The 26,656-nt window shown below is 51.5% G+C and overlaps 10 protein-coding genes across 10 annotated transcripts; 7 read left to right on the top strand and 3 right to left on the bottom strand.

The window, feature by feature from the left end:
* Nucleotides 1-455: 455 nt before the first annotated feature.
* On the top strand, nt 456-3,209 carry HO173_011710 (uncharacterized protein; the record flags this gene model as incomplete). The annotated part of the gene is made up of 4 exons (XM_037313589.1): nt 456-1,250; nt 1,311-1,496; nt 2,089-2,380; nt 2,431-3,209. The coding sequence occupies 4 exons, from the start codon at nt 456-458 to the stop codon at nt 3,207-3,209; spliced, it is 2,052 nt and encodes a 683-aa protein (XP_037159506.1).
* Nucleotides 3,210-3,698: 489 nt separating this feature from the next.
* Nucleotides 3,699-5,477, top strand: HO173_011709 (uncharacterized protein; the record flags this gene model as incomplete). The annotated part of the gene is made up of 1 exon (XM_037313588.1): nt 3,699-5,477. One exon carries the CDS (start codon nt 3,699-3,701, stop codon nt 5,475-5,477), a length of 1,779 nt encoding a protein of 592 aa, XP_037159505.1.
* Nucleotides 5,478-6,621: 1,144 nt separating this feature from the next.
* HO173_011708 (uncharacterized protein) lies at nt 6,622-8,999 on the top strand (the record flags this gene model as incomplete). The annotated part of the gene is made up of 2 exons (XM_037313587.1): nt 6,622-7,371; nt 7,419-8,999. The coding sequence occupies 2 exons, from the start codon at nt 6,622-6,624 to the stop codon at nt 8,997-8,999; spliced, it is 2,331 nt and encodes a 776-aa protein (XP_037159504.1).
* A 967-nt stretch (nt 9,000-9,966) lies between these two features.
* On the top strand, nt 9,967-11,259 carry HO173_011707 (uncharacterized protein; the record flags this gene model as incomplete). Its single annotated transcript, XM_037313586.1, has 2 exons — nt 9,967-10,342; nt 10,397-11,259. 2 exons carry the CDS (start codon nt 9,967-9,969, stop codon nt 11,257-11,259), a joined length of 1,239 nt encoding a protein of 412 aa, XP_037159503.1.
* Nucleotides 11,260-12,206: 947 nt separating this feature from the next.
* On the top strand, nt 12,207-13,444 carry HO173_011706 (uncharacterized protein; the record flags this gene model as incomplete). Its single annotated transcript, XM_037313585.1, has 3 exons — nt 12,207-12,693; nt 12,794-12,882; nt 12,956-13,444. 3 exons carry the CDS (start codon nt 12,207-12,209, stop codon nt 13,442-13,444), a joined length of 1,065 nt encoding a protein of 354 aa, XP_037159502.1.
* Nucleotides 13,445-13,967: 523 nt separating this feature from the next.
* HO173_011705 (uncharacterized protein) lies at nt 13,968-17,162 on the top strand (the record flags this gene model as incomplete). The annotated part of the gene is made up of 1 exon (XM_037313584.1): nt 13,968-17,162. The coding sequence occupies one exon, from the start codon at nt 13,968-13,970 to the stop codon at nt 17,160-17,162; it is 3,195 nt and encodes a 1,064-aa protein (XP_037159501.1).
* A 2,034-nt stretch (nt 17,163-19,196) lies between these two features.
* HO173_011704 (uncharacterized protein) lies at nt 19,197-19,913 on the top strand (the record flags this gene model as incomplete). The annotated part of the gene is made up of 2 exons (XM_037313583.1): nt 19,197-19,338; nt 19,606-19,913. The coding sequence occupies 2 exons, from the start codon at nt 19,197-19,199 to the stop codon at nt 19,911-19,913; spliced, it is 450 nt and encodes a 149-aa protein (XP_037159500.1).
* A 1,508-nt stretch (nt 19,914-21,421) lies between these two features.
* HO173_011703 (uncharacterized protein) lies at nt 21,422-22,464 on the bottom strand (the record flags this gene model as incomplete). The annotated part of the gene is made up of 2 exons (XM_037313582.1): nt 21,422-22,308; nt 22,368-22,464. The coding sequence occupies 2 exons, from the start codon at nt 22,462-22,464 to the stop codon at nt 21,422-21,424; spliced, it is 984 nt and encodes a 327-aa protein (XP_037159499.1).
* Nucleotides 22,465-23,145: 681 nt separating this feature from the next.
* On the bottom strand, nt 23,146-24,820 carry HO173_011702 (uncharacterized protein; the record flags this gene model as incomplete). The annotated part of the gene is made up of 2 exons (XM_037313581.1): nt 23,146-24,554; nt 24,616-24,820. 2 exons carry the CDS (start codon nt 24,818-24,820, stop codon nt 23,146-23,148), a joined length of 1,614 nt encoding a protein of 537 aa, XP_037159498.1.
* Nucleotides 24,821-25,618: 798 nt separating this feature from the next.
* HO173_011701 (uncharacterized protein) lies at nt 25,619-25,894 on the bottom strand (the record flags this gene model as incomplete). The annotated part of the gene is made up of 1 exon (XM_037313580.1): nt 25,619-25,894. The coding sequence occupies one exon, from the start codon at nt 25,892-25,894 to the stop codon at nt 25,619-25,621; it is 276 nt and encodes a 91-aa protein (XP_037159497.1).
* Between the last annotated feature and the right edge of the window lie 762 nt (nt 25,895-26,656).

Raw genomic sequence — 26,656 nt, 5'->3', positions numbered from 1 at the left:
CCTCCGGGAATACGGTTTCCGGGCCCCTGGCTTTGGTATCCGCTCCAAAAGATGCCTGCCACGTCAACTAGCGCAACACTTCGTAAGTGGAGGAAAGAAAAGATGCAGAAGGGAAAAAAGAGTTTACCAGCTGGCTGGATGACCCCCACCGCTATCTGGCTGGTATCCCGGCTGCCTCCCCGGCACCATTGCTACATGCATTGTGGGAGTCCATCCTGCTTCCCGCCCCTCGAGCAGCCATACTACTAGGCCTAAAGTGTAAAGGCAAGCGTATTGACCTCACTCTTGCCCAGGAATATTGGACCGACGCTGCGATGTTTGGCGTCAATCCTTCGCTCGCTTGAATTCTTCGATCTCTGAGAAGTATACATAGACTGGTTATCACAACCTAATGAGCACGTGCAATAGCCCAAGAAAAAATAAATCAAATGGAGACATTTCCAATCAGGGTAGATATGACCGTGGCCGATCTTCCCCAGAAAGACTCTCCCCTTCTTCCTGTGGTCACAGAGGACCCGACGGTAATCGACATAGATTTCATCGTCTCTTGTGAACATCACACTCACAAATTCTCCTCATCTCAACGTCCGACAGAGCAAGCAACGGACAGAATGAAGCCTCACGACAAGCAGCAGGAAGACCAAAGTCAAATCCACTCGATCCTATACGATTTCCATACAATATGGCTCGTCACACGCAACGATCTCAAGTCAATCGTGATTCCGGAGACAGCGTTTGGCGTCTGCAGCGCTCTTTCCGGACCGATTATCACCTCAAACGACTCACCAGACGCTACCAGTGTCCTCAAACGGGTACCGCTCGTAGTCCTTTGGACCTGGATCAACGTACTCATCTTCGATTTGGCGAACCAGCGTCTGCCAAACTCCATCATTGAAGACTCTATCAACAAAGCATGGCGTCCAATCCCGTCCGGAAGACTATCTGCATGCCAAGCTAGACGTCTGCTCCTCGCCGTCCTTCCTATCGCCACCATCATTACCTTCTATACAGGTGGCATGGAGGAATTCATCGTCATGAACACGCTTGTATACATGTACAATGATCTTGGTGGCGCCGATGAGAACTTTGTGGTCCGGAACCTTATCAACGCAGCAGGCTTTATCTGCTACAGCGCCGGAGCCACACGGGTAGCATGCGGTCACGGCCAATTCTCTTTGAATGAAAAGGCCTACCAATGGCTGGCCATAATTGGGGGAATAGTCTTCAGCACCCTGCAGATGCAGGATATGGTAAGTCCTCTACAAGAACGATGGTTGTTGATAGATCAAATGTACTGACTGACATCCCAGGCAGACCAAGAAGGAGACCGAGCAAGGAATAGAGGGACCCTGCCCCTGGTGCTAGGTGACTGGACCGCACGATGGACCATTGCCGTGCCGGTCATGTTCTGGTCATTGGCTTGTCCGGCATTCTGGGAGCTTGGCGTCTATGGGTGTATAATGCCAGCGATACTCGGCAGCGTGATCGCACTCCGGGTATTGATCTTTCGAGACATCGTGTCTGATAAGACGACGTGGTATTTGTGGAATCTATGGATCACCTCCCTTTACTTGTTGCCTCTCGTCAAACTCCATGAGCTTGGTCCTTGAGCATGGTTGTTCACTAACGCACTTTCCTTCTGCGGGGAACTTTTTGGCGGCACTAGGCATTTTAGCGTGGGAGCATTAACCTGGAATGCGAGTACCTTGCATAACTTATGTCATTTATGCAACCGTCCACCTCGGCGCGGCTGGTGTCATCGAACTTCTGAGCAATATCAATCATACGAACAAAGCTTGGAGTCCAATAATCAGTGAATCGATTGCAATATTGTGCGAGATCTTTGATAAGCGGAAGTTGCTTCATGGCAACATCACACGCAGCAAAGGCTGCAACACCAATACCGTCACTTTCCATTGACACTTACACCCCATCCTAAAAACAGTCCCGGGGAGCAAGGATATCGCCTTCGTAATGTATCACACCTCAACTTCGTTCACTCATCGCAACATTTGCACCATCAGCTAGCGGACTTGGGGCGTGGTTTGTTCCTGGTGCTTCTCCATTCGCGCCTCACATCTGCATAAGACTCAAACTGTCACTCCTACCTCACTTGGCAAACCAACTCACATCGATACCGCATCTCTCAACATGCCTGCATTGCCGGCCGACGTGGCGGCACCTCACGCTCCAGCACAAAACTGGAGCTTTCGAGTACCATCACCACCTCGAATCATCGTTCCACCTCCTGCTTTGAACTCCTACGGCGTACCAGATCTTCATGTTGTTCAAGATGCATCCTATGACTTTGAGTCAAGCGGCTTCAAAAATGCAGAATTCCTTCAAACGGTCACGTACGGCAACTTCATGACCATCAACAGTGAGTGTTTACTGCCCATGCTTCCGGACCTCGGGCTGACATACTACTAGACATGCTGGATTGGAAGTACGAACAACGGAGGATGGCTCAGCAGATTTTACCATTTCTCTATCTCGGACCCATGTCAGCGGCGAAAGATCGGAGATTCCTACAAAGAGAAGGCATCTCCATGGTCATAGCAGTACGCAACACCATGTCCGCCCAAGCACAGCTCCTCGGATCAAAAGCGGCGCAAGAGCTTGGGATTGATACAAAGATGATCGACGTGGCTGGAAATCAAGAGTTGATTGCAGCCTTCCCAAGGGCAATCGAAGCCATCAATTCACATCTATCGGCAATGTACCAGCAAGATCAGTTCAGACGCACACAAACAGCGGCTACCGGACATGATCACCTTCAATCCACACCTGGGAGGGTCTTGGTATTCTGCGAGAGTGGGAATGAGCGCTCAGCCACACTTGTGACGGCATACATCATGGCCATGTACGCTACAGACTTGATCAAAGCGATCCAGATCGTTCAGGCTCAACGATTCGCTGTCGCGTTTGACGACTCACTGAGAAACCTCCTTTCGACATACGAGATCATCCTGAAGGCAAAACGGGATGTCGTGCAGGCGGACAATCGATTGCTCGGTGTGCCTGGAGGGGTTAGAGATCCAGGCACCAGCGTAGGAAGTGATACTGGGGCCAGAAAAGGGTCGAAGAGAACGTTTGATGATACTCACGATGATGATATGGAGATGGATGGGGGAAATGTACACCTGGACTATGGCAGGTTTGAGATGAGGGATGGCTCTGCTCCATTCCAGGACAGACCAATCTCCTGAGGGTTTATATCGTGATAAGATCCAGCGTGGAATTGTGATACCCTTGCATAGATGATTCAATGGTGTTCCTTTAGCTGTCCTCGGCAGCGAAGTGAGTGCCCATCAGCTTTCTTCTTCGTCAAGCTTGCCAAAAGATTAGCAGGCTTTTCATATTGCGTCAAGCCAGGTATAGCGGAAGATTGATCAAGAACATTCTTCCTTTGCCACCTTAAAGTAGGTATCCCTTGTGATGCCGAGACTTCTTGCGTGAGTCGTGCCTGCACAATTATCCAGCAGATTGAACACGACTCGCTCAATATGATGACACTTAGGAATCGCTCCTTCCTATCAACACTCCCATGACACTGCTTTCACATCACCTCAACATCCTCATCTGCTCTGGCATGAGAGCACGCCATACTTCTTCCTCGACTTCATCCTCACGCAATTTGCCTGCTCTGCCTTCTCTCCATAGCATGAAAGGGACATAGTGCTATCATAATCCTCGAGATGTCGCCAAGAAAACATAATCTTCGCAATCGAAAGAGAATCAAGACCCCTAGGAGATTTGAGGATGAGGATATCTCTACTTCTTCTCCTCCCCGCCAAGAGCCACATGAAGAATCAAAGGAAAGTTCTGAACTTGAGCAAGAAATTTACGAATCACCAAAACCAAGAAAGCCAAAATCCAAAGCACGCGCATATCGTGGAGAAGTGACAGAATTTAACCCCAATCTCCCACCTGCTGCCTTTCCCACGCTCGATCATTCCGATTATGTGCACAACGGAGGAAACACTGCTTTCGACCTTGAGTCACATTTGTCGGGGTCGCAGAGCCAAAAACCCAGGCTAGCGGGTTCTGAGGCAATTAATCCAAATTTCATCGGCCGGGGTCGCCACCGCGAACAGATCGATCTCACAGCAGATCATCCAACCATGACATCGACTACAGCAGAATCCAGGCATCGGGGGTCCCAAAATGTGTTGCCTACATCGAGTACGGTACAGAAACAGCCTCGAGCCAGCTTGTCCTCGAGCATCTACGGAGAGCCTACCGACAACGGACCAAGGAACCCGATATGGGTAAGCAACATGGCGCGTATGAAGGAAGCTGGCAGAATGAGCGACTTAGACAGAAATATCTTGGAAATGGAATCGAGTGACGAGGAAAATGCAGCTGTCAGATCCACAAAACTCGCCAGGACCGCCAGCATTCCAGACTTCCCTGCTTGGAACAGTCTTACAGTCGCACACAAGCTGGACCTTGCAGATGCCATCGCAGAGCTCTACCCAGATCCAGCACAAGTCATGCATCAGCTACGACTCAGTCTCTCTCAGAAAACAGAGCTGGTCGAGCTTCTGATTCAACGCCAAAACCGAGTAGCTGGAGAGGAGGCGAATCAACAAAGTCTACAGAAGCAGACACAGGACATCCTCCTACAGGGTAGGCACTTGTCACAATCGGCATTCCATCAGATGGTGGAGGAAAACCTTTACGGGACTATCAACGAGGATGACCATCTTCGAACAACCCTCATGGAGTTGAAGAAAGCCAGAGCGTATCTCAGATACTGTGGGTTCGATCCTGAATTAGCTGACAGTAATTGGGATGTGCCGTCCATCTCGGACGCTGCAAGCGGCACAAAACCTGGACCTGTGCAGAGCAAGCCTAAGGCGAGCCTTTCAAGCACCGCTGCTCAAAATTCACCCAGTGCTTCAAAGGTGCCTTTTTCAAGGCGGCCGACTCTGGTCACTCCTTCTCAAAGAGCCTCGAATCCACCTGATGCTCGTCTCGAACCTGTACAACAACGCACTCAAGCATTGCTGCCCGGACATCGACCCACTCTTGTCCACGCTCTGATCGCACAGCACTCTCCTGCAGCACCGCTGTCCAAGGTCCCCATACAGTCCTATCGAGTCGTACCCGGAAGTCAAAGTGGTGATCTGCGTGCCAGATACCAAAGCACATCGCGCATACCACCACCTACCCTACCAGCATTACCAGTACAACGCAACACCTTGACAGGTTCAGATCTACGAGCATTCAACAATGAACTCCTAAAAGCACGTGGTGCATCATCAGTTCTTCCCACCCCGCAAGAGGAGCACTCTTCGTCTGTAGGTTCACACTCTCGGGCGCCTCAAGGCCTGCCTCCGGCGCGAAGGGACCAAAATCGCCAAAGCAACGGAAATCCCAATGTAGGGGCATCAGCTCCGCAAGAAACTGGTGGCGTTATGAAAAATGGAGACTCGGTCAACAAGAAGAAACGGAAAAAGAGTGCGACTTGAGCAGGCCTTGAAATCCCTAAGGTCCTGTTGTCAGGCGGGTGGCCGTGCACGATCTGCCAATGTATTGGACAAGAAAGTTCCACAGGATCGACAGCAGTCACTGATTAGGTGGTGGCAGAGAACCACGCAGCGGTAACAGGTTTAGGGAATGCCGGCAAAAGGGGCTTGAAATTGACGAATAAACAATGCTCGATTGATTGAAAGAATAGCTGAGAGCTTATGCACGATACCCACTTCCGTTAAACCCGACTTTGTACATTAAAGTTAGAGAGGCCAGACAAACGTGGCTTTATCCTTTACAATATTGCATTTCCCACATCGTTGGTCGTGCTGCTAAAAGAAATCGCCGTTGTAGCTGTACGAGTACAAAGTCCCGAAAAATCTTCAGACCTATGATAACGAGAAGCAGATTTTGTTGCGGCTGGAAACAATGTTTGAGCTGGGTCTATACACTGACAGCGTTTGATTCCGTAACTTGCAGCCACTTCTCTTGCCCGTCGTCCAGTGTTTTTATAGATCGTCCTTCTCTAAAGATCTGGGTCGTACACGTAAAAGTCAATCAAAGATCGCGTCGCGTCGATCTCAGCTTTTACATCATCATTTTTGGGCCGTTTCTCCTGTCAGGTACCAATACTCTCCGGAGCTTTATTGACTGCGCGTCGTTGTATACCCAATCCGTTGGCTTTCTCTCTACCGTTTATTATCCTTGGGTTGGACTTAAAAAAAAAACCCCTCAACCCAACCAACACACCAAAAATAAAAACACAACAAAACAATTACCCCCCCTTACCGCGTAAACCCAATCCGTTGGCTTTCTCTCTACCGTTTATTATCCTTGGGTTGGACGTCTAGCCTTTGCGTTTGCAAGACAAAGAGGAAGACAAATACCGTCTCCACCGGTGGCGAATCTCACCCAAGTGCCTTTTCTAAAGTTGTCTACCCCTGACCATCCCAACTAGAAACTGTAAAAGAAAGCTCGACTCGCTCGATTCCTCTGAAAAAACCGGAGGGCAAACCATTGCAAGTCAGACCCACGTTCTGGCCGCCCTGTGCCGCCATATCCCACGGTCTCCTCCAAGCCTCGTGAGCGCTTCAACCCTCCCTTCTTGACTCGAGGGGGACGACCAGGCCTTATCTCGCTGCTATGAGCTCCACACCAATGACGCCCGGCTCCCCAGACGAGCTCGCCTCCCCCGCATCCAGTCCTCCCTCCTCGCCCCCCTCAGCCGCCGACGATGCCTACGACCCCAAGGGCGAAAGGATGCGCGAGGAAGAAGAAAGATTGCGAAAGCAGAGCAAACGCGAGGAGAGAGAGCGGAAAGCGGTCGAGGAAGAGAGGTGGCAGAAGGACGGGCAGGATCCGAGCTATATGAAAGATCTGGATTGGTTTCTGAGCCGGAGTCAGGGGTTCTCGTCTACGGTGATGGATCAGTTGAAGCAAGCTCTTGAGGCAAGGAAGGTCGGGACATCCGCGCAGCCGAAACTGGTCTCGGGTGGGAAAATGAGGGACTATCAGCTTGAGGGGCTGACGTGGTTGACATGCCTTTATCAGATCGGACTGAACGGGATCTTAGCTGACGAAATGGGTCTTGGGAAGACGATCCAGCTTATCTCGTTCCTGGCTTTTCTACGGGAGAATGGGACGAATGGGCCGTTCTTGATATTGGGGCCATTGAGCACAGTGAACAATTGGGTCAAGGAGTTTGGGTTCTGGACCCCGGATATTCCTGTCGTGATGTATCATGGAACACCGCAAGGGCGAGGACAGATAAGACGGCAGCAGCTAAAGGGTGATTCAAAGGGGGCGAGGTTCCCCGTTGTTTGCACGAGTTATGAGATTTGTATGCGGGATAAGAAATTTCTTGCGAATTATCCCTGGAAATTCATCGTCGTGGTGGGTATCTAGCTCGATGTGTTATTTTCGATGCTAATGATCAGCAGGATGAGGGCCATCGATTGAAAAACTTCAATTGCAAGCTTGTCAAAGAGCTCAAGCAATACCCATCAGAAAGCCGGCTCATCCTGACCGGAACCCCTCTCCAGAACAATCTGACCGAGCTGTGGTCCCTACTGAACTTTCTCCTACCGGAGGCTTTCTCCGATCTCGAACACTTCGAGAGCATGTTTGACTTCTCTGACGTGCAAGACAAAGATGGGCACAAGCAGTTTATGTCGAAAGAGCGGCAGAAAAGGACCGTGGCGTCACTCCATGCAATTCTCAAGCCATTCCTGCTGCGCAGAGTGAAGAACGACGTGGAGACAAATCTGCCAAAGAAGCGGGAATACATCCTGTATGCACCGATGACTCCAGCTCAGAAAGAACTGTACCGCAAAATCAAAGACAACGACATCCGGGCTTACCTCGAAGAGAAAGCCATTGAGAGGATTGGTGTGAAGCTCGAGGACTCGAGAGTCAGTGAAATGAAGGGCAAGAAACGCAAGAGCGGAAGTGGAACATCTACGCCGAACAAGAGCGCCAAGTCATCGAGAGGCTCGACACCAGCGAGCAGTATCAGATCCGGCCGCAGTAGTAGGCGTCAGAACTATGCTGAAGTGAGCGACAGTGAGTATTTCAAGCAAATTGAGCAGAGCAGTGAAAGCGAAGAGTTAGACGAGGAAGAGCTAGAGAAGCGTGACCGGGACTTGACCCTCGCGCAAGCGAGGAAAGAAGTCAGCCAGAAGAAGCTCCAGAATCCCGTCATGCAGCTTCGCTTGGCCTGCAACAGCCCTCATCACTTCTCCTGGCCATGGGCAGCAGACGCTGACCCAGACGAAACCTTGGTCACCGAGTCCGGTAAAATGGTCATGCTCGACCGACTGGTTCCCTACTTGTTTGCCAAAGGCCACAAGATTATCCTCTTCTCCCAATTCTCCAAACAGCTCGACATTCTCGAAGAATGGGCCACGACCCTACGTGGCTGGCCTGTCTGCCGCATCGATGGAGCTGTCAAGGCTGAAGACCGCGCCGAGCAGATCGAAGCGTTCAACGCCGAGCCTGATCATAAGCTCTTCCTTCTCAGTACGCGCGCGGGAGGGCAGGGTATCAATCTGACATCGGCGGATACGGTCATTCTTTTTGATAGTGATTGGAACCCCCAACAGGACTTGCAAGCACAAGACAGGGCCCATCGCATCGGCCAGACCAGACCGGTCATCATCTACCGCCTCGCGACAAAAGGAACCGTCGAGCAAACTCTGTTGGAAAAGGCAGACGGCAAGCGGCGCCTTGAAAAGCTGGTCATCCAGAAGGACAAGTTCAAAAGCATTCTGGACCGCAGGCCTAATAAAAAGGGAGAAGACGAATATACCGAATTGCAGCAGATTCTAGCCAATGAGGACTTCGAGAATTATGATCCCGGCGAGGGGGTGGACATTTTGAGCGATGCCGACCTGAAGTTGCTGACTGACAGGAGTGAGGCGGCGTATGTGAGGGCTGAGAAGGGCGAAGGCAGTGGAGACAAGTTCAGGACCATTGAGACGAAGGCGGACGGGCAGGATCTATTGGGTAACTTGGGGAAGTGAGGCGTCACGGTTTCATGATACAGTAGTACCTAGGAAGCGCGGGGCGTCATGGTTTGACATGATGAGGCCAGCGTGTACTGTATAAACAGGAGATTTCCAAGAAGAGTAGCTATCGAAGTTTGAGAAGACAGCGTATACGCGAAATTGAATTTTTGTATAGCCTCATGACAATCATGTCCATAGCATTCAGCATGGTGAAGGAGGTACATGCTTGAGTACATGCTGCATGCCAACCTTGCCACCCTGGACCCCGTCCCAGCGGCCAGGATTGATGAGTGGCGAGATCATTGTGCTAGATGCAATGGAGCTAGCCCGTCGGATGAATTGCTTTCCGTTGTCCCCCACACAATGCTCATAGGCTGATTAGACTGGCGGGGCAGCAAAGCAAGAAAAACGGGGCGCCGTTGTCTGCAAAGTGTTAATAGATTGAGTTCTGAATTAGGACGCTTGAGCGAATGAAGCGAAGTGGTCGAATGAACAACTCATCCTCTCATCCACCGCTCATTCCTCTACCCTACTTTACTCTACTCTCTACGCGACACAATCCAATCAGACAACATCGAATGTATACCACCCCTCGAACCTGCGTCATATGACGTCCTCACTCGGCACTTCACCTTCACAGTCTGAATCACCGAAAGAAAGATCGAAAAGATAATCGAGATTCACTGCTCGTCCACACAAAAAGAAAGATATCCCCACACCCCATCTTCAAAAAGCAATCAAGCTTTGTACGTACCGTTTTACCCTCCACGCCCCTTCCTTGGCGTCTCACCCTCACCACCCTTCTCCTCCTTTCTCGCCCTTGCGCTACAATAATAATCCGATCATAACTCAGTCGTCATTATGGCTGAGACTGCTCTTGCTCTTGGCCTGAAAAGTACGATTTTGTCCCTTCCCTTCCTTTCCATTTGACACAAAATTTCCCTCATTCCCCAGCTTTTTGGGTCTTGGTAAGACGGTCACAATGACGGACCTTGCTGAACTTGCCATGGAAGGTGTGCCTCTAGTCGCCGAACACTACGACAAAGTTTACGATCCGCTGAAGGATAAGACCAAACAGGGCATACAAAAGGTCAAGAAAATGCGCAACAAGAGCAACACCCAAGGCGGCGGCTACGAATCCGAGACCGACGAGGAAATCGAGTACGACGCACCACCACGACGAAATTATACGGAGCCCACTCGTAGGAGGAGTCCTCGTGGTGATGACCGACGCCGTTCTCGTCGTGATTATGATGATGTGGTCGAGGAGAGATACGTCTACAAGGGCCCGAACAAAGATCGCGCAAAGTCCATGGGCAGAGATGGCTGGAGTGGTGGACGTGGTGATGGGCGGAGAGGTAAGTCAATGATATCGACCCCTCGCATAAAACATGAGACTGAATTTGCCTCAGGAGGTCGCCGTGATTACTCCGACTCCGAATCCTCCGTCTCTCCTCGACCTCGCGAACGGCGTAAATCTCTCGGAGAGAAAGCACTCATGGCACTTGGTCTAGGAGGAGCGGCAGGAGCAGCCGCAGGCAGCAATCGCGATAAGAGACGTTCCCGCTCTCGACGGAGGCGCTCACCCTCCACCTCCTCATCTAGCAGTGATGATGGATACTACCGTCGACGGGTCAATCGCAACCGCGGGCCATCCGGGGACTACTATGATGACCGCACACCAGCACGGTACAAGCCGGCCGGCTATCTCCAGAACGGAGAACGAGATGGTGGTAGCGAACGTGGTGGGGGGCAACAAGTCGCACGCCGAGACAATCGAAGTGAGGTTGGCTCACGCAAGGGAGGCGAAGGCAAGAAAGACAGTAGTTCCTCGGAATCATCAGACGTGTGCTCCTCTTCCGAAGACGAGCGCCGTACCAAGAAAATGAAAGGAAAGGAATACCTGACTGCCGGCCTCGCCGCTGTGGCCACCATCCACGCCGCTCACAGCGTCTACGCATCTATGGAAGCCCGTGACAAACGCCACGTGGAAGTTGCCAAGGGAGAGCTCTCGCCCGAAGAGGCACGCAAGAAGAAGAACAAGGCCAGAATCCAAGATGCGGCTGCCATCGGTATTGCGGCTCTGGGTATCAAAGGAGCGTACTCGGAATGGCAGGAAGTGCAGGAGAATCGTCACGAGCTTGCAGAAGAGCTGGAGGAGAGGAAGAAGAGACACGAGAAGAGAGTGAAGAGACAGGAGAAGCAAGCAAAGGGGGGTTCCGGCGGTGGTCGGAGCCGCTCTGAGGCGCCGAACAGGAGGAGAGACAGGAGCTAGAATGGTGTACATAAGGTACTGCTCGGTAAAGGGCAGTATCATGGCAGGGAGGCGCATATGCTCATGAAGGGGCACATCGCATTCCTCGAGCACTTTTCACGATGATGACAGCCTCAGCGATGGGTGACAAGCGAAAAGACCTCCGAGAATAAAAGATCCCTAGGTGTCTCAGCAATCGTTGCGAATACGGCCATACCCAATCCCCGCTTAACGATTTTCCTATTTTCCTCTCATGCATTTAGGAAGGCAACCTGCTAGCATGGCGGTCTTGCTCACATGCATGTTCTAGACAAGACAAGACACGACACAGTGGGTTTGCATAGCGAGCTTTTCACAAGCAGGGTGTCTCTCCTTTTTTCCATGTATCTATGCATGCATGCCTTTAGATAGCCAGCTATTGAATGAACGACATTTTAAAAGCCCCGTTCTTGGAGCAACTTGGCAAAAGATCCTACTAATAAGACTTGCTCGGTCGCCTCATTGCCAATAGTACCTACAGCAAGAACCACGCCATACGACCTGGCATGACTCACGACACTCACGTGCTTCTTTCTAGTATGACAGAATGCGAAGAGCAAGACGTCTACCACCGCACTCAATCTGGAAGAACTGCAGATTGAAGCCAATACGACGTAACTGAGGGAAGGAATACAGCTCCTCAAGGACATTTGGTGGCCAATGGAGCCAAGACCGAAAAATCGAACAATGCTCATATCTTCTCAGTCGGAATACCAATTCGGCTGTCCTCCGAGAAATACTCGAATAAAAAGAGATTTCTTTTCCATCCACAGATATCACTTTGCTCTTAAAGGTCGTACTTTTACTGCAGGTCTGTCTCGACGACTGCATAGCAAAACACCAGAGGAGCACTTAACATTCACAGAAGAGGGAAAAGGATAATCGGACGGGACCCTCACTACTGGCAGCCGACAAACAGCATAGCCAGCATGACCAGCTCGCCAGGAATGGCCCTCCCCATCCTCACAATATTCCAAGATGCCACCGTCGGCCTCATCTCCCTAATGTTCAAACCGTACCTCCCTTTCGACCTCGCCGGTGTCAACTCGATGGTCCGCATCGCCGTCGCTCTCAACGACAAAGAGAACGGCCCGACCCAAGCCGACGGTCGAGCCCCTTCCCTCGTCGCCTTTAACGAAAAGGAGTGGTACATTGGCGCTTCAGAATGGGTCGCTAATGACCACGTCAAGAGTGGGAGCTATGTGGATGTGGTGGTGCATCAGGAGGATGACGGGGCGGGGCAGGAGCCGGCTTATATGCAGGTGTTGGGACATGATGATGCGGTCTGTGTTGCCTATATTGGGCAGACGTGGCCGGATGGGCAGCAGAGAGGCTGGTTGGGTGATGTGGGGAGGGCGTGTGGGAAGAGGTGGTTTTTCAGTAATGTGGAGGTTGGGGAGCAGAAGTATATGCCGGGTTAGTGCCATCGTAATGAAGGGTGGAGGCTGCGCGCTACGCATGCTTCGTGCATGCTTCGAACGAGGAGTGAGAAGAAAAGGAGCTAATACCTTGACAGACTGCACCTGGCTCGACCGCGACCACGCCAAAGACGGCACCGACGCTCTCGAGAACATCGAAGCAGCCGCCATGCAAATCCACATGCAGGTATATCTCCCCCCTCTCCCTCCTCCACCTCCCAACCCACCCCTAGCCCCGATCACTCACCTTCCTCGCACAGGACTTCACAAACCTCACCGGGCCTTACCCCACCGATCCCTCCTACTACTGCACCTACCCCGCCACCCTGTTCGTCCGCGACTACGACTACGAATTCAGACTCGAATGGTTCGAACACAAAATCCCGTCACGCTCCCGCATCGCATTCTGGAAAGACCACGGCTTCAGAAGCAAACGCCGATCCCCTCATCCTCACCGCCGCCGTCCTCGACCCTCCAGACGCTCCCCGGCCCTGCGCAGCAAGCTGGTGTCCAGCACGCACGAGAAGCATAGCGCAAAGGCACTGTGCGGCAGTGACACGAGTCACGGACCCGACTTCGTGAGTCACTCGGAAGGCTTGTTTTGCGATATGGGTACCAAGCGGGTGTGGCCTCTCTGTAAGACGACGGAGGAGGTGGAGGTGGGGTGCTATGACTGGGAAAGTCATGGTTTGGTCACGAGGGAGGGGAAGGAGGGGAGGGATTATGCGGATGTGGAGGAGTGGGCCTGAGTGATTGGGTGGGTGGTTTCGTATGCTCCATGGACGTCGGCGAGGTATTAAAAGTGGCTGTCTGAGGCGCCGAAGATGTTTTGGTTTTGAGGATTATGATTCGTATAGACTGAATTCAACAGTACCATTTTCTGTCGAACAATTTTTGACAGGTTTGGGGTTTGACGCTCGGGGCACCCTTGGAGTGGTCATACAGCGATCTAAGCCCGAAGAGGCTACTCGTACAGTTAAGACGGTGTAGCGTTATCCATATCGTTCTCGCATGGGTGTTTTTCCCCTCCGCCCGTCCTTCCCTCACCATGAGATTGCTAAGCGGAAGATTCGTAAGTTGCCAGTCGTCTCTGCTTCAAGATCTCTTTCTTCAAGGTCTGACGGTTGGCGAAGTGCGCGATAGTACCTCATAATATGGTACAAGACAACGACAGCCTGTATGAAGGACAGCGAACACGCAGGCGTTGTAGATTGCAATCCTTGCATTGACTGGACTTGAGCGGTCTCAATCAGGCTCTATCGAGTAGCCGCGATGGCAGAAGCATTCGCCATCGTCGGCGTCGTCCAAAGTGCGCTATCTCTTGTCAGCTATGGTGGAAAAGTTGTCAAGCGTATTAACGAATTCAACCATAACGTCAAAGGAATGCCAGAGAGCTTCGTAAAGATCCAACAACGATTGCCCGTACTGCTAAACATTGTCGAACATTTACAAGCGAGCCACAGCGAATTGAATGCAAACACAGAGCCCCTCCTCATACCATTATTAGACGGCCTTCGTAAGGATATACTGAGCTTCGATAAGACCCTTTTGAAAGTTTTACCGTCACCGCACGCTTCAAACAAGGAGAAGATCACCAAAGCCATCAGAGGTGTTGGAATCCAGAAGAAGATTGATGAATTCTGGTCGAGCATCCAGGACTACATCAATACACTGATAGCTTTCCAGCAAACACGCCATGCCGACTCTCTTCGTAAGTTGATGGCTAAGGTTGAAGGCCGACTTGAGCGACCTGCGGAGCCACCCACCTATGAGGCGTCGCTACCGTCTATACCAAAGACAAACCCGAAACCGGTCTGGATGGTCAAGTATAATCTCGAAGAAGCGTTTGTGGGTCGTGATGGAATCATGAGTACAATTGAAATGCAGTTGACGGAGAGTAGCCACCGAGCGGCGCTTGCTGGCATAGGTGGGGTGGGGAAGTCTCGTATAGCGATCCAATACTCGTACCGACACCGACAGCTGCATCCCACCAGCCATATTTTCTGGGTGCATGGAGGCAGTAGATCACGATTCGAGACCGATTACCGCAACATAGCCAGACTGCTCGATCTGCCGGGTCGCGAAGATCCTGACCTGGACATTCTCGGGCTGGTCACTGACTGGCTAAGTGACGAAGCAAATGGGCCGTGGCTGATGATCTTAGATAATGCTGATGACCGTGATCTCTGGCTGGCATCTCAGAAGAAAATTGCCCAGACTAACAGTGCATTCATGCCACTCATCCACCATCTACCTCGATGCATCGCAGGGAGTCTGCTAGTCACTACGAGAGACCGCCAGCTCGGCCATCAGATCCTCGAAAGGAAACAGCAACCATTGCTGATCTCCAGACTTGAGCCCAAAGAGGCACAATCTTTGCTATCAGCCAAGCTCTCAGACCAGCAGCTAAACCTGGAAGTCATCGAGAAGCTTGCTAGAGAGTTGGAGTACCTTCCCCTCACCATTACGCAGGCTGCCGCATATCTTGAGCAAACCGAGATTTCAGCGTCGGAGTATCTCGAGGTTTTCCGAGCAGGCCGATCAGACATACCGAACCTGCTAGAAGAGAGCATCTATGACCCGAGTCGAGACTACGAAAGTTCCAATTCCGTCTTTCAAACATGGCGGCTATCCTTCGAGCAGCTGACAATGCAGAGTCCCAAAGCAGCCGACATGCTATCCTTGATGGCCGTTCTCGATCGGCAGGCGATACCCTCTGAGCTCATACAGGCGCCTGGCGGGAATGTGCTTGATCGAAAAGCCGCAATCGCCAAGCTTAAAGCGTTTTCCCTGATTCAAGAAGAAAGCTCCTCCAACAAATACAGCCTTCATCGGTTGGTACAGCTTTCAACGCAAAGATGGCTGGCCGATCACGACAAGCTTTCACACTGGCAGAAGGCCGCCGTTGGCGCCGTGGCACGAGAGTACCCCGTCGACGTGACCTTCGATCAATGGGCCTTGATCCAAGATTTAAGCTCGCATGTTCAGATTGTGCTTGCCCATGACTTTTCCGATCCAACTCCACTGGTCAACAGAGCGCGTATACTGCATTGCCTTGGACACTACACAATGGAACAAGGCCAAACGAGCGCAGCATTGCAAATGCTACTGGAATCTCACCGACTACGAGAGAAACAGCTCGGCCGGGAAGATGAGCTCACGCTAGAGACCTTAGGACTGGTCGGTCTAGCGCACAGCAAACTACATCAACATAAATCAGCACGTAAAGTACTCCAACGATTCCATGACTCAACAAATCGCGTCTTAGGACCTCGCCACCGATTAACTCTAAAGGGCAAGTCACGACTCGCAGTATGCTATAACAACGAAGGAAAGCTAAGGGAAGGGAAAGAACTCTCTCTCCAGGCATTGCAATTAGTAGAAGAGGAGTTCGGTCCAGACAGTGAAGACACCATCAGAGTATTGACAAATATTGCATACTGCTGCAACAGACTACGCCAATGGCGGGAAGCGGAAGACATCGGCCTCCGAGTCCTCAAGCAAAGAATGGAGCAACGAGGTCCCGACCACCCCGATACACTAATAATAATGGGCGCTCTAGCATGGACCTACCGCGCGCAATCGCGCTTCCAAGAAGCCGAAGAACTTGACCGCAAAGCGCTACTCCGCCGACTTGAGATCCTAGGACCTGACCATCCAAAAACCCAACTGTCAATGACGAAACTTGCCGAAAACTGTGGCCTCCTAGGTGATTGGGAACGAGCGGGAGAGCTGCAGCGAGAGGTTGTGGAGGCGAAGCAACGAACGTTTGGTGCGCAGCATGGTAGCACCAAGCGCGCGAGAAGATATTTAAAACTTGTGGAAGCTGCCTTAAAGGATGAGGGGAATGAGCTAGCTGCGGTTCAGTGGTTGACGAAAGGTGGTGGGAAAGAATCGACCAGGATGCCTAGAGGTAATCACAGTGAAAGCGCTAAAACGAGCAGTCACGACTACCACGACTCGGTAATGCATAGCAGAAATGGCTCCACCGTGTCCGTGCCTTGCTTTTCAAGTATGACACCTGTCACGTCACCAGGCGCTCAGAGACATTCTCACGCCCCCAGCCCATCCGACCCCGACCTCCAGGATGCCCGTAACGAAGTCACCCGCACGTTGCAAGCAATCAAAGAAGCTCAAGCGCAGTTAGCGCGCCTGAACCGAGATCTGGCGCAACATGTCCAAGAATTCGCTCGTGGCAACAGGACGGTAAGATCCGCAGAATTTGAGATCCTACGATATGATCACAGAGACCAGGTATACGCCAACATGAGAAAAGCTCAAACGGAGCATGAAGGGGCGAAGGAGCGTCTTATGAGACTTGGAATGGCCGGATACAATGAAAGTGAAGGTGCAAAACGTGATGGGCATTCAGCCTCTTCATTAACGCCGCGAACAGCAATGCGACCTAACAGCGCGGACAGCCTAGATACCCTTGTTGAGCCTCAACCTTCGCTACAGGCATCATGATGGGTCGAGCCGATGCCCTACGAGATCAGTCATCGAGCAAATACTGAGAAATATCACAATAGAGCAAACACATCTTGCCAGCTACTACTTGATGAGGCAGAATAAAGCCCAGAATTTTAGCTCTATGAGGAACCCAGAAATCCAATGGGGGCATGGTGTGGAATTGGATCTTTCCGAGGTTTGCGCTAGTGCAGCGTTGCCTCACCTACAGCCCTATGTCTTAGCAAAAACCACTCGAAATGTGTAACGAACCCAGTTGTATATAAGCCCCAAAACAGTCTTTCGGTTGTGGATCCTAATGTCCCAGATACCATGGCCGATGACGAGCCAAATTCCTAATGCCCGCGAACGAGCGAAGAAACTCCATACCAGGCATACCCTTGGGGGCGTCTTAGATGTGCTCACGACGAACGTCAGCTCGGAGTATCGTGACAGTCGTCTCCACGTAGCCATGAACCATCACCACTATCGATGCAAATCCAGTCCTCGATATCGGAACCAAAAAACCCCCATAAAACACTGACAGCATAGCGATAATAGGACGAGATGGAGCTGGTATTTTATTCTGTCAGGAAGGAACTAAATTAACAACCCGGTCGTTTGACCCGAAAGAAAACACCATTCGGGAGCAGGCAGATAAAGGACAAAGGACCTCCCCGCCCTTGATCTCGAGCCTGCGTACTCCATCTTAAGTAGGGGGCGCGGATGCAAAGATGCAAGGGTTCAGGAAATCTCGATCCACTGCTCCATTCCGCTCTCGATACTGTACATGCACCTCTGATATCCCGGACTCATACGTTCCCACTCAGTGAACCTCATGTCTCTACTCCGTGCATGCGTGACTCGGGCTGTGCGGTATCTTTTATTTTCCGACGCAGCCCAAGACCACGAGACGAGGGTGCGCGGCGAGTAAGAGCCCAGCTGTCCATGAGGTCCTCCCGTGCGTCCTTGCACCCATCCGTGTGGGAACGCCGAAGAAATGGCAACGGGGCGGTTTTCGGACCGGCCTCGGATATAAAAACGGTGGGGAGACCGAGACGTCCGTGTCATTGTCAGCGTTTTGCCATCTCACGAAACGTTCGTCGGGAGAACCGTATCCCGCCCTCTCCTTCTCCTTTTTCTTCGCGGCTGTGGATCGATCCGCTTAGGTCCAGGCTTTCTCGACTGGCATCCAAGCCGTAGATGGGCGCTCGTGATAACCTCTGATGAAACTTCATCCCCCGCCCTCCAATGCTCCTTTCTCCCCACGCGTCCATGATCCAGAAACGTGGCCCCGGAGAATTTGCCGCTCCAAGTCCTCTCACCTTTGGAACCTCCCTTTCTAGCATCTCCAACCGAGCCATCGCGAAGCCAACACCCCTTGCCTCCATGACCGTAATCCCCACCTTCCCCACGAGCGCTTCGGTAGCTGTACCCTTACCTCGTCAGCATCCTTAACGATCCCACCGCCAACAAGAACCGACCTTGTGGCAGAAATTCCCAGACGGGTCTGTGACATATCGTCCACCGAATTGGACGGAGACGGTATCGGGAGGGCGATCCCATGAGAGTCAATCGGGTGTCAACAATGTCCGGGACGCGGGCTTTGGTTTCGGTTTCCGGCGAGCTTACGGATATCGCGTTCAGGAAGGGAATAGGTTCGAGGTGTCAACGAGGCAAGTCTCGAAGCGGGCGCTCGCGTCTGTCTGGCGGGCTGTAATTAGATGTTTGTGTCAGCCGGTGGGACGTCGGTGGGATGGTGAAGTTTCCCTTTCTTTCGGAACTCTCGCTGCCGTATTGATCTTGTGGAGAGGAGGATGGACCGGCTTCACGCGGCACGCGTCCGGCACGGTACATGAGTACGCCGGGCATTTTTCTGGTTGGAATGGTGTGGTGCTGAGTGGAAGGTGTGATGCTGAGTGGAGGGGTGATTGTCTGGAGCGAGGGAAAGAACCGGAGCAAGCTGATGTTGCACGAGTGTACATGAATCAGGGCAGATGATCAAGATTTTTGGAAGCGAGGTTTGGTTTTGAAAATACAGGAAATACGATAAAAATGGATGCAAGGAAGAGGGAGGACAGCTCCGTGCTTATCCGCATCGATCCTTCAGATGCACTCTTCATCGTTCACACACAGCCAAAGATCCCTCAACCAACCAACCTCACAGCCTCCCGCGCGCAACCCCCCAACGAACCCGGTAACCCACCGCCTCCATGCCCGTAATCATGCACCACCTTCAAATCCATCAATGTCCTCAGCTACTACCCTCACACCTCCACTCCTCAAACCCACTCCACTCCACTCCACGCCTCACAAAACACACTGCCTCAACGCCCTTACCGTTCCGTGAGACTGGGATTGAGAGTCCAGACAGAGCGCGCTGCATGACACGCCGTCCCAGCTTGAGATCCTGATTCCGAGTCCCAGTTATCAGGTTGATAGGTACTATACGCACCGGCCACAGGTCGTGGAATGATACAAGCATCGGCATCCTCCGTCCCGCTTGCGCCTGCAAAGCGCCATCGACGTATCGGGACGGTGCCTCACCAGCACCACCCGTCCTCCGGCCGCGAAAAGATCCTTGGCAAACCGCGCCGCCAAGCTAGCTTCAGGGGACCGGGACCCGTGCGGTTGACGAGCAAGCCCGGGGATTGGCCAGCGTGGTGGAGGGAGGCGGCGTGCGAAATGGTTGGATACGATGGCACGGGTGGAAGCGACGCCGGCCTTTGGACACTGTGGGATCGGGTAGGGGAGGTGGATGGTGGGGTCTGATCTTATGATGACGGTGGTGAAGCCGAGTGAGGTGGCGACGTCGGAAGGAAGCGAGGAGTTTGTGACGTTGTACTGCGGAGACTTCAATTGACATGTGCGTATATACTACGTTGACGGTGGTTGCGGGTGAGAGGTCGATGCCCACGTTTGACAAAGCATCCACGAACCTCGGCGCTTTTGAACCAGGTTTGAGGAATTGGTCCACAGTCCGATGGTCGTGACGGGTGTACATTGTAGCATCTAGAAACACGACGTTGATATGAGTCGCTTCCTCTCAAATTGGGAAAATCCTTCAGGGCACCTACTCTGGAATGCAACCCCAGCTTCAGACACATCCTCCGCTAGCCTGCTGAACTCGTGCCAAGTATCTGTATCATACTTCTGAGCTTGTTCACACTTCTCCGAGAATCGATAATCTTTTCAGCACTCAAAAGCTATCCCAAACGATTATTTGGAGATATCACTTATGGAAGAATAGCAACCCCAGCCCAAGGGGACGCATACTCGGCGTCAGAGCCCCCAGCCATATGCTTTGCTACGACTGTGATGGAGTATTTTGGATTCTTGGAAAGTTCGAGAGCGGTGCTCAGGCCCGAGACGCCAGCTCTAGGCGCGCATTGTGAATGTTGAGGACAGCACAACTGGAATTGACGGTGGAACAAACCCAAGAACCACGATGTTGTGTTTGCCCATTGTATGTAGCTGACTTCCAAGCACGCATTCCTTCCCACGGAGCGATTCTTGAAAGCACAAGTGCGGAAGAGTAAAGTGTATTTAATTCCGAAAGGCACTCGTGTGTCGTGGAGTAGATGGAGAAACTCCTTTGGATGAAAAACCGTCGTATATCATTTTCCGAGTGCACCTTCTTGCTTTTTTCCGGCAACGAGGAACAAGACAATGTTATGGCGTCTCTTCTATGTATGCCTTCTTCATGATTGGGTTGACGAGCCCACGCTGGCGTCAAGACCTTTTGTCCGACGGTTAGCAAGGGGATGCAGATCCAACGGAATACAAAGACTCCGCCGCTCGGGATGATCGCGCCACGTGCTGTTGTTCTCGATTTGGACAGCGAGTCACCATCCGCGATAGTATGCTCCATGGCCGCTGTCCATACTCAATCTTGGGAATGTCAAACGCAAAAGACGGCGTCCCGGACAGGTCCAGGAGCAGGTTGGGCGAACACGCTAAATCCCATAAGGCTGTGAGCCTTTTCCCCCCTACCACCAGCTACATTAGATTCGAAACCAAAAATGGTAGCCTGAAAAGCGCAGTCAAAGGCTTCGGGAAAAGAGAAGGGTTGCAAAGGAATGTACTCTGTTGATGACAAGACAGTACAACTATCTCTTTATGTAGAAGGGTAGAAAACGATAGACGTTAGACAAGTGAACGTCTACCCTGAAAGCTGATCGGACCTCTCATTATCAGACACATTCTGAGATCCAATCTCCAACGCATCAGAGAAATCCTTTCCAAGCGCACTTATCGATTACCATATACCACGCATAGCCCTATTGCCCTTTGCAGCCCTCTCCGCATCCTGACCTTGATTGCTTGTCCTGGTACCTATGCTTCCCTGTCTGCGGCTGCTTCTTTTTGGGAGTGAGCTTTGGAACAGCATCCTTGTGCACTGCGATATTGCCCCACACAACAAAGTCAGGGTGACCTTCGATCCTGCGAACCTTGCTCTCATTAGTCCAGCTGTGGAAATTCGCCTTCTGCTCAGTCACGGCTTCTTCGTAGGACTTGCCGCTGAAGATCTGTGTTGCGAACCGAAAAGTACTGGCTGGTAGGCGGAAGTAGCAAGGCGTAAGGCGCAACCTTAGGGAAACGATGTCGTGGGGTGTTAGAGGTGCTGAAAGAGGCTCTGCTTCTGGCAGATCCTCAGGTTCCATCGCCGAAAAGCCGTATCGTTCTAGCCTTCTTGCTCTTCTTACATTCACGGACTTCTGTGCTTCTCTCATCTGCCTCATCACGTTCTCTCGCTCGAAGATGACCAAGGCTCTAGTAGCAGCGGCAATACATCGCGCATGTCGTGGCTTTGACCATTCCTCATACTCAAGCCAGAGTCCGGCCCAGAATGTATCTTTGTTACGCTTGGCTAGACTTTGGACATGGGCTTTCTGCTGTGTCTGATCGAGCGTTTTGAACCACAGACGCCATTCTGCGGACTTTGAGGCGGCGATAGATGCCTCCCACCTTTGTTGTATAGCGCCCGGAAGACAGATTTCTTCCAAGGCGCGGAAGGGTAACAGAGGATATGATTCTTTCCTGCCAGGCTCGAGTTGACTGTTAGTCGTGGCAACCTCGAAGTCAGGTACAAAGACGGCTTGCTCGAAATTTCTCGATTGCTGGTCACTTGAAATGGCATATCTAGCACGATCAAGAACGAAGGGTGCTGCTCTCTCATTAGCATACCATTGAAAGTATACCATCTCTGCTGTGCAGGGCTCTTACGCTCTTGCATCCACATGAACGCACCTACCGTCATCCCCAACGCCCATTCCGAGTCCAGTCGCCACGGCCTTCCTCGTAGGTCCAACCGCGGGTCCATCTTCGTAAAAGACTTAGCTGATGATCTTTGTTGAGATTCGCTGGACGTTACTTGGCATATGCAGTGTGAAGGCCTGATGTTGGCGTAAGCGTGGTTAAATTTCTTGTATGATTGTGGTGTCGTCTGATGGCCTAGTGGGCGAGTAGACAGTCTGTGCAAGCCTAGCTATGTAAAGGTTCGGGCGCGTTAGTCGACGTAGAAAGCAATAATCATTGGGTGTTCTCTCAGTAAGAGAGCGGGCAACGAGGATTCACCCCAAATATCATTTGAAAGAGAGAAACACCAATCAAAACAGTGACGGTTGCAACGAAAAAATTCATTAAAAGGCTGTGGTGGGTAAGTCTGTAATTAGTAAAACGTTGGGGAGGACGAAATGATGTCGAGATTGCGAGGAGTAGATATCCATCGTGGCTGTGAGTGGGCCGACGAGGAAAGCGCGACCTTTCGGAAACTTACCCTCGAGCGCGCACCCTTCATATCGACGTTCAAACAGTAAGAGGTACTGGAAGGGTCATCCAGTGCTCCCCGAATAGGAGTAAGAACTATGATTAAAAATGAGGGTAAGCCTCGGAAAGGGTATTTAAAAGCAGCACCTTTGACGACTATTAGAGAATGAGCGTTTCTATCATTCGAAGACTTCCGTCTAAAAGATTGGAACAGTCCAGCATCTCGACTTATTGCTCAGAAGGCAATACCAACACTGGCTACTTGGGGCGGTAATGGCGTCTTCTCGACATCAAAGCTGGCTCCTCGACCACCACCAAGAGTCCAGGACGAAGACATCGAGCTCTGTTTCGTATGAGGTCGGGGACTGGGAAAGGACCATGGGCTGTTGAGTTCTGTTGGGCCAGAAATATCGTACATGCTCAATGACGTAGATGAGCGTTCAACTGTTGGAAGCGCTGGCAGGGCCTTCAGAATCCACTGAGAGAAACGATCCCGAAAGGATGAATGGGTATTGCCTGAAATGGTTGTAGTCACTATTGGTCTCTCATTCATTGCGGTGTCTGGGCGAAATGGGTCGAGGAGAGGCGTCGGGGGATTCAACAACGTCGAGCTTCCGGAAGATGATCTCGCCTTGGACATAACAGGCACTTCTGCATGGGCATCGCGCTGGATCGACTCTTGCAATTGAAGCGGTTGTTCATCATAGGGCGAACTGTCGGTGTTGTCGTCCCGATCGGAGATAGGAGACAGAGGCATCTGCTCACCGGGTCTTGGCGATAAAGGCGATATTTCCTCTTGGATGGTAGCGCAATTGGGTAAGCGTGCCTCTAATGACTGTCGTTCTTCCAGGTGCGTCCGCAGCCGCAGACTCTGCTCACTAGCTCTTCGATAAATTGTGTAGGAGGGCTCAGAGTTGGATCGAATGGCAGGAGGTGGAGGCTGGGGTGAATGGGCGTCCCTGGCATCCAAAGCATCTAAGAAGTCCTGTGCACTTCGAGTAGTCATGAAGCTCGGTCTGCGCTCAATAGACTTTGACCGTAGGTGATCGATGGATCGCGACTTTGTGGGACCACCGACCCAGTTCAATGTAAATTGGCTGTCCATGCTGAATCGTGATGCATCTAGAGAGGACGTCCTTGAAGGTACTGGCTTCCTCGGGATTGAGAAAGAGCTTGAAGGGTGTCGGAGTAGCATGGAGTCTGATCGTGACTTGACGAGTGCTTGCACAGGTCGTTCCACTGTCACATCCTCCACCTTGTCAGCTCCATCTTCCCAGAATATTGGCAGGTCGGGAAGCTCATTGCCGGGCAGGTAAATGCTCAGTTGTAGGGGTCGAAATGCTGGGCTTCGCCTTAGGGGAGATACACGTCCGCTCTGGACCCTCCTGAACTCGGACGGGGCGCCGATCGTTGGCCGACGGGGTGCGCTGCGTCTACTTGTGAAGCTCATCCTGCTCAAGGATCTTGAGGTCCGAAGACGGCTTTCGGATAGCCATGCGGACTGACGTAGAGAGCTTAAGGGGCGGTGGGATGTAGATTGCTGGTAGGAGGATCGAGGTGTCGCATGTGCTTGGTCGAGATTGTATTCCGGTGGATGATGTGGCGTAGGTTGTTCGTGGCAGACTTCAGTGTGATTACCAACAGCTAGTGGTGTCAGGTTAGCGAGGTGTTGCTATATACGATTGATCAATGGTGGAAGACCCACTTATGCCGGGAGCCGCTGGCTCAGGCTTGTCCCCGCCGTCCTGCGGCTTTAGAAAGCAAGATGAAATGGAAGTGGCCAGCCAAGTTAAATGCACCAACTCCAAACAGTCACTCAAGCTCTCCATTACTACACCCTCATTACCTGTATTGACAGACCCAAGAGCTTGGAAAGGAGGTGAGTAGGAATGGAGGCGGAGAGCCGTCATATACGAGGAGCTGGAAATTTGAAACCGCACATCGTTTCTGATGTGGGAGCACAAAGGCACATATGAGACGATTGCTCTCCATGGACAATCCAAGACGAGTCACGCACGCAGAGAGGGCGCCAATGAGGTCGAGCCCAAATTGCGGCACAGATATAGTAGAGGTCAGTATTGGACGGGCAAGAGGGTTCAATATAGCTTGAAATGATCGCGGCCATTCATGAGCGGTAAGCAGGATTAGATGTGGTGAGCTTCCGGAGGTGTCACCAACAAGCATGGGATCCTGAAGTATGATTGGTTTCTTATCAACAGTCGTGGGCGCTTACGGAATAAGGGCCTACGGTATGACCATGTCTGATAGTAATGAGAAGCTAAGGCAGGCACCAAAGATGGAGTTGGCAAAGTAGTCGCAAGGCTGGACGAATGAATCTGTCTTTCCATAACGATTTATTGATTCATGATTTGGTGAGACGTTCAATGTTTTGAAAGTTGGGGTTCATGGATATGGTGGACAACTGGTGGTTCATATTGACATTTGACACACCCTCAGGGGTCAATGATCCTCCGATCAACCGAAAGCGGGAACTAGACTAGAGTAGAGTAAGCCCGTGAGGACGCTAAGGTGCCTTACCTAATTCAAGTTCCATCTACCTACCTACCTTACCTTACCTTACCTTACCTTACGAGTATAGTAGGCCTCCGGTGCGATGTTCACGGTAGGTTCAATACCTTCTGTGTTGGTGACTGATCAATTTTGTCCTCTTCTTGTCCGGTAGACAAGATCCGTGACCGCGCTCAGGTTTATACGTAGCTCATTAAGCTCTCCAGTGGTGTCCTGAGTATGGATGTGTACTTCATGATTTCGGCAAACCGATGGCATAGCATTGAATCCTCCACTGAACAGCTCAACTCGGTCTGCAGGATCTGGACATCAATGACTGCACCTCCGGTGAGAGTTTCGCCCTCATCTGCTGTCAGAAGGTTTCGATCCACTGCGCTGTTGCTCGCAAGCTGCAGCGTCCTGTCGGCTATCTCTGTTGCGGAATTCCACCGCAATCCCTTTGAATTGCGGTACATATCGCGGGTATGGTTGCGGCCGTCGTGGTTCGGAATGTGGAGGCTTGTGCCGCTGCGAGGAATTCTGCTTCAAAAGTGTCTGGCTTTTTGATTTCCCATGACTCTGTATTGCACCCCTTCCCATGGGACTTCGAAAACTCATCCGCCACTTTCAATTATCCATCAGTTCTCTGTTCTCCAGAAGGGACCCAGACGTCGCTACGATGCCAAGAGTTTGGAAATGTCCAGCTTTTTGTTCTGCCTAGGCTATCGTCTGAATCAGAGAATCTGCTGATGTGTTTTATCCGCATGGATGGCAATTGAAAAGCAGTGAGATAGCGAAGGTCGTAAAGAGCTGGCGGAAAGAGAATGATGCAAGGGCAATGCAGACTTCCATAGGCGATGAAGGTCCTCATCAGGCAAATATTCAGGAGAAGTGGCAGTCTGAGGCGTGGAAACTTTTTACACTTTGCGACATCAACTCGAAAAGTTCTGTCTATCATAATCACAATTCCTTCCAAAAGGCGTCAGATAACGGAAAAGTGTTCAGGGATGTACACCGCTTCAATTGTCATTATATTGGCATTTTGTCTGTCATGTGGTTCTTTAGGGCTCGACTGGTTGGTATACGTGATACTTTCGGCTTACGCCCACTGTTGAGAAATTAATGTTAGATGAGATGGTGTTGATCACTTGCACCCAGTAGTAATCTTTCACCCCATTGTTATGGTACATCATGCGAGAAATTTCTGACTCCTCTCCTTGGGAGCTATGTTGCCAGCG

This window comes from Letharia columbiana (genome assembly GCF_014066305.1).
Source record: "Letharia columbiana isolate WasteWater2 chromosome Unknown Sc0000066_s0, whole genome shotgun sequence".
NCBI lineage: Eukaryota > Fungi > Ascomycota > Lecanoromycetes > Lecanorales > Parmeliaceae > Letharia > Letharia columbiana.
Note: the sequence above shows the minus strand (reverse complement) of the source record. Positions and strands in the feature narration are given on the sequence as shown.